The following is a 6,421-nucleotide window of genomic DNA, read 5'->3' on the forward strand; positions in this document are numbered from 1 at the left end:
CCGGCTGCACACAGGCTGGACCTGAGGGACGGCATCTGCACCCACGGACGCAACAGACACGCGTTTCTCTCCGTGACGCCGGCAACTGCGCCTGCACCTGTGAGCGCACGTCTACAGGGCGGACCGCGCAACCAGCAACCACTTATTGAATGAACAAATCCTTAACCAGTGAGAACAGAGACTCCATGCCCCCCCCACACACACACGCACACAGATGTGAAAAGCCAGTGCCGTCTACAGTCCAGCGAGGCACGGGAGGAGCCAGCTGGGAGTCTGCCGTCGCCGGAGGCCCACTGTCCTCTGAGCCACGGGCTCCAGGCTTCACGGTTCTGCTCAGCCCTTTAGCTCGAGCTCAGAACAAGCAGCGACACGTGGCAGGTGCCATGATGTTGGGGTGTTTTTGTAGGAAATCCACTTTGGGGAGAGACCAAGGCCCGGGCTGCAGTCTGGGCAGAGCCTGGGTCTTTCCCAGGGACTTAGGGCGAAGAAAGGAAGAGCATCCTGTACCTGAACCACCTGGTGCCCCCAGACCAGAGTCGGCTGCTCTGCCCGCGGGATCCCCTCTGCCCGATGGGGGCCCGGCTCCCGGAGACCCATCCTCGCTCGGAACCTCCGTGGAAAGGCCTTTCGGTCCCGGGACCAGTTCAAAGGGCGCTTTTGTCCTCCCCGTTCACTGGCAGCCTTTCCCTCAATAAACACTGACACCGAGTCTGTCGTTTTAAGAGGCGGAACGGCCACCTTTACCCAAGAGGGAGGCGCCTTTCAGTCAGTCCGTCAGCGTCTCGCAGCCAGACACGGACACGCTCTTACCTTCTTGGGGTCCATGTTGAACTTCTTCCTTCCCATGGCGATGTGCTTGTTCCTCTGAGACGTTTTGCTGTGCGTGGAAACATCAGGACACGGTGAGCGGATACTGCACCCAGCGCTGCAGCCCCGGGCCCCCAAAGCCCGCCCGGGAGGTGGCAGCAGCCCGGGGGGGGCTGCCAGGGCCCCTGCTTCCATCTGACGTCTTCAGGGATCGCTTCTGTGCGAGGCAGCGCCTTGAAGCAGCACGTCCCGTCCCACGAAGGTCCCCGCTGCTCCCGGGCAGAGAGGGACTGAGGGCCCGGTCCCAGCCTCCGCCCACCCCAGGCCGCTTACCTCTCCTCCACGGATGTCAGGTTGTCGATCTCGGTCATGACCTCGGCGATTTCGTACTTCAGTCTCTGCAAGAGGCAGGATTGGGAGGTGGGTGGGGGTAGGCCCTGGCCTCAGGGATGCCGGCCTCAAGCACTGCTTCCCCCTCCCCTGGGCACCGGGTGGACAAGCATTACTGACGGACACGTCGCCCCAAAGCAGGAGAGAGGCACTGCGCCCGGCCGCCGCGTCGCTAGGCGGGTTCTACAGTGTTCGTGGTGACATCAGGAAGAGACACTGGGGCCCGGTGGCGTGGCTCAGTGGTTGAGCATTGACCCACGAACCGGGAGGTCACGATTCAATTCTGGTCAAGGGCACATGCCCGGGTTGCAGGCTCAATCACAGTGGGGCGTGTGCAGGAAGCAGCCGATCCATGATTCTCTATCATCATGGATGTTTCTCTCTCTCTCTCTCCCTTGCTCTCTCTCTAAAATCAATAATAAAGAAGGGACACTGGGGAGGACATCAAGGTGTAAATGACAGAACAGCGAGAGGAGAGCAATGATACTTGGTCACTTGCTGCAGCCATGAACGTCAGCTCACATGCCGCCTGCTTTCTCCTTCCCCCTGCGGTCCCGGAAGGGGGGGGGGGGCGAAGCTCAAAGGCATTTAGAACAGTGTCCCTGCCCGCTCGCCCGCCCAGTCTGAGGCTGACCCATCACTTCCCATGGCTTTGCCTGAGACGAAGCACCATGGACAGAGCCGGGGGTGACAACAGAGCTTGCCCGTGGCCCTCGGACACGCCAAGGACACCAGAAGGGACACTCCCTGTCCCTCCACGTGGCTCCACCACCTACTGACCGAGAGACCTTCGTCACCCTCTTAACCTCCCAGGACTCAGCACCCTCAACTCAAAACCCGGTGGTGAGAGCTCCACTAGACTCCACAGGCACCAGCGTTGTAACGGCCACACGTCACCTTGAAACGGTCTCACTCTGCAGCTGCAGCACCTCCGCTGGGGCCCGTGTCTCCGAGGACGAAGGGCCACCTCGGAAGAAAAAGCCCTGGAGTTTCCGTCCGGCACAGGACAGCTTTGAGGATCCCTCCCATGCTGTGCGCCATGACCCTCAGACTGACCTGAGGGCTCCGGGAGGGAGGGGCTGTCTGGGCCAGCCTGCTGGCGGCCAGGGCCTCGAGGCCGCATTTCTTAGGCCTGGCAGCGACGGAGGCTCCGCAAAGGAGCTCCACACGCCCACCTGACTCCCAGGGCGGCCCGAGGGCAGCAGTGAGCCGTCTTCTGAATAATTTTTGCAATGGCTGCAGCTCACCCTCGCTGCTCCTGCGGCTGCCCCCGCCCTGCCCCGCCCCGAGGACACAGTGTGGGGGGGACACGGTTTATCTGCGTGTTTTCTCCACCTGCCTTCTCCTTCTCCCTGCGGTCCAGGAAGTGGGGGGCGGGCGGGAGGAGGCGAAGCTCAAAGGCATTTAGAACAGTGTCACTGCCCACCCCCCCGCCCGGGTGACAACAGAGCTTGCCCGTGGCCCTCGGACACGCCAAGGACACCAGAAGGGACACTCCCTGTCCCTCCACGTGGCTCCACCACCTACTGACCGAGAGACCTTCGTCACCCTCTTAACCTCCCAGGACTCAGCACCCTCAACTCAAAACCCGGTGGTGAGAGCTCCACTAGACTCCACAGGCACCAGCGTTGTAACGGCCACACGTCACCTTGAAACGGTCTCACTCTGCAGCTGCAGCACCTCCGCTGGGGCCCGTGTCTCCGAGGACGAAGGGCCACCTCGGAAGAAAAAGCCCTGGAGTTTCCGTCCGGCACAGGACAGCTTTGAGGATCCCTCCCATGCTGTGCGCCATGACCCTCAGACTGACCTGAGGGCTCCGGGAGGGAGGGGCTGTCTGGGCCAGCCTGCTGGCGGCCAGGGCCTCGAGGCCGCATTTCTTAGGCCTGGCAGCGACGGAGGCTCCGCAAAGGAGCTCCACGCGCCCACCTGACTCCCAGGGCGGCCCGAGGGCAGCAGCGAGCCGTCTTCTGAATAATTTTTGCAATGGCTGCAGCTCACCCTCGCTGCTCCAGCGGCTGCCCCCGCCCTGCCCCGCCCCAAGGACACAGTGTGGGGGGGACACGGTTTATCTGCGTGTTTTCTCATCATGCTGCTCGCACAGCTGGCAGGCACTGTGCACAGCTGGAACCCAGAGCGGTGCACTCCCTCAAAAGGTGCCGGTGCCCAAAATCGGCAGGCAGCGCGCTGGGTGCTGGGCTGCGCCCCACGGAACGGCCTCACCGCCGATTTAGAGAGCAATGCGCCTGCAGGTGGCTGCGGCTGTTTAAACAGACTTTCTGTTGTTGTTAATCCTCACCTGAGGATGTTTTTCCATTGATTTTCAGAGAGCGTGGAAGAGAGAGGGAGACAGAGAGAAAGAGAGAGAGAGAGAGAGAGAGAGAGAGAACTATCCATGTGAGAGAGACACGGGAATCAAACCTGGGAGCCTTCAGTCTACGGGCTGACGCTCTATCCACTGAGCCAAACCAGCGAGCGCTAGAAAAGACTTTTGGGACCCTGGCGCCAGGTGTCACTTCCTGTTGCTCCCGTGTGTGTGTTTGGGGGGGGTCTGTGGGTGAGCAGGGCTGCCCCCCCACCTGGAGGCTCTCTGCTCCGTCCTGTGTGGCCCCGATACGGACACACTAGGTACCCAGTGTTTACATGTTCATGAAGCTACGTGATTTACTATGAGCAAAAACGAGAAGATTTATTTTTACCTCGATGTCATCAATAAGTTCCTTTTTCCTTCGACGAATGTCTAGGAGCTCTTCCCGCTCTTCTAAGGAGAGGTCCTCAGGCACTGAAAGGAAAGCACAGGAAGCCGTGAACGGCCGCCTGGACAGCGGGTCCCTGTCCGAGGTGCAGCCGCCGCTCCACATGCAGGTGTCCCCAGGCTCCGGCGCCGCACTGGCCCCAACAGACACCCCCCCCCCCCCCCGATCCCACGGGCAAGAGGCAGAATCACGGCGCTTGTCCAGCAGAACCCCACGCAGTGAGGAAAAGGCTCAGCTCCGTCTGACAGAGACGAGCCTCACGAGCGAGATGGGGCCGGCGAGAGCAGCTGCGACGTCCCTGCTGCGACACCTGCCACAGGGCGGGGCAGCACGGCTCTGAGTGTTTGGGAAATGTGTGTACGTACAGCGTACAGCGGGACGTGGATGCATGTACAGGGAGGAGGAACACCGAAATCTCGGCGGCGGTCCCTCCTGAGAAGGCGGGTACCCTCGGAGGACGGGTGTCGGGTACCCTCGGAGGATGGGTGGCGGGTACCCTCGGAGGATGGGTGGTGGGTACCCTCGGAGGACGGGGAACCCCAGTGCAGCGGTGAGGGTGGCCGGGACGTGGAACATGGACCGTCGCTGAATGTTTTTTTTTAAAATAAATCTTTATTGTTCAGATTATTACAGTTGTTCCCCTTTTTCCGCCCCCATAGATCCCCTCCATCCAGTTCCCACCCCACCCTCTGCCCTTACCCCCCCACTGTCCTCATCCATAGGTGTATGCTTTTTGTTGCCGGGTCAAAGGTCATTAACATGGAAAATGTGTAGCTATTTATCCGCGACGTGTCCCTGTGTTCGGAAAGGTCTCTCACGACTTGTTCACGCTCTACTCAGAAAGGGTACGGAGACACGTAATGGTTTTTTAAAATAATGTGTCCTCTTATGTTTACAATGAGGATTTCGCTACCAAAAGCGAGGAGAAAGCAACACTACAGCTGCTCTCGCCCCTCTCGCCCTTCGGGTGATAGTTGTGAGTGGGGCCGCGCGCTGGTTCGCAGGCCGTCGACGAAGCCGGCTTCCCAGGGGCCGATGCAGCCTCGCAGGGGCCGTTGCAGCCTCACAGGGGGCGCCACATCCCACGTTGGGGGGCCGTATCCCTCTTTGGGGGTGAAGGTGCGAGTCAGAAGCTCCTCTCGCTGTCTCTCCTGCTGCTCCCTTGTGTATCGCCGATGCTGGAAGTGTCTGAGAGCAGTCTGCAGGTGCTGGACATCATACTTTAACTGGTCAATATGAAGTTTGACATTCTGTCTTTTGTTGGGCGGCTCCTTTCTGGACAAAATCTTCAGGCGTTCTTGCTGGCTGAATATCTGGTATGCTCTCTTGGATTTCGTTTTCTACTAAGTGCACTGACTGCTTGTCTGCCGTCTCCCGGCATCCCATGTGAGACTGGATCTGGTGGACCTGCTTGTGCGTTTGCTGGTACAGCGGTTCTATGTCACCGGCCCAGCCGGGTCCAGCTCTGGCTTCCTCTGAACCTGATTTTGCTTCTTGAGTGTGTCCCTTATGTATGCGAGGAGTTGAAATCTGCAGTTTGTTGGGTTAGGCTGCAAAAGTGCAGGTGGTTCCTTTTGTGCCACTGGCACAGCTTGGGTGGGGATGTAAATTGAGTGGGGCGGGGTCTCAGGGAGTCACCAGGGCGGAGCAAACAGCAATGGCAATTCCGCGACTCCTCGCCTCTCCGTGACTCCGTGACTCCGTGTCCCCGAGTGCCGGCGAGCAGCTCCGCGAGAAAGCCACCCTCGCTTTCCGACCCGCTGCAAGGCTGTCTCGCCTCTCCCTGTAGGGGTCTGGGGCCTCAGAACCCCGCCCCAAACAAGCTCAGTGGATTCGAGAGTTTGTAACCGCGCCTCCAGTTGCAGCCCGCCTGGCGCGCGACTCCGTACCTCTGTTCTTGGCGCCTCTGCACCTCCTACTCAGTCTCAATGCGCTTCTTTCTTTCCTTCCAGTTGTAGAACTTCCACTGGGCCAGCTTTTCCGTGGCTCTGAATGACAGCTGTTTTGTCTTATAGTGGGTATTTTCAATGTTGTTGTGGGAGGCAGCACGCACAGGTCTATACCTTACGCCGCCATCTTGGTTCTCCTGAATGTTTTTATTGGCACAGAGCTGTCCACAACAGCCTCTTACTAATGAGTAACCTCTGCAGCATTTGCCATTCCTGCTCGTCTGTATTCCTCTTTCTTCGATCACAGTCATGAACTGCTTAACGGAGGAGTCTTTGTCCACGTGGAAGCCAGACTGGCTCTGGGACTTCCTCTGACCAAGAGAAGGCGGTCCCTTTTAAGGGACACTGTCCGGGGTCCAGAGCCTCTGCTACCCTGGAACCCCGAACCACGTGCTCAGGGGAAGCCCGGCCAGCGGCCTGGGCGTGACATCTATTGTGGAAAGAAACCACTGGCAGAGAGAGCCCCAGACACCCCAGCTGTCACAGCCTCCTCGACTAAGGCCGCAGACAGGTGAGCGAGGA

The 6,421-nt window shown here is 59.6% G+C and overlaps 1 protein-coding gene across 1 annotated transcript in view; it reads right to left on the reverse strand.

The window, feature by feature from the left end:
- CYTH3 (cytohesin 3) overlaps positions 1–4,093 on the reverse strand; it is a 13,206-nt gene extending 9,113 nt beyond the window's left edge. The window contains exons 1-3 of the mRNA XM_014550325.1: positions 3,894–4,093; positions 1,141–1,205; positions 811–877 (exon numbers count right to left, since the gene is read on the reverse strand). Coding sequence (XP_014405811.1) covers positions 811–877; positions 1,141–1,205; positions 3,894–4,055 — 294 coding nt within the window. The 5' untranslated portion in view covers positions 4,056–4,093. The remainder of the gene's footprint in view (positions 1–810; positions 878–1,140; positions 1,206–3,893) is intronic.
- Between the last annotated feature and the right edge of the window lie 2,328 nt (positions 4,094–6,421).

Source organism: Myotis brandtii, unplaced genomic scaffold (genome assembly GCF_000412655.1).
Source record: "Myotis brandtii unplaced genomic scaffold, ASM41265v1 scaffold6, whole genome shotgun sequence".
Taxonomy (NCBI): Eukaryota; Metazoa; Chordata; class Mammalia; order Chiroptera; family Vespertilionidae; genus Myotis; species Myotis brandtii.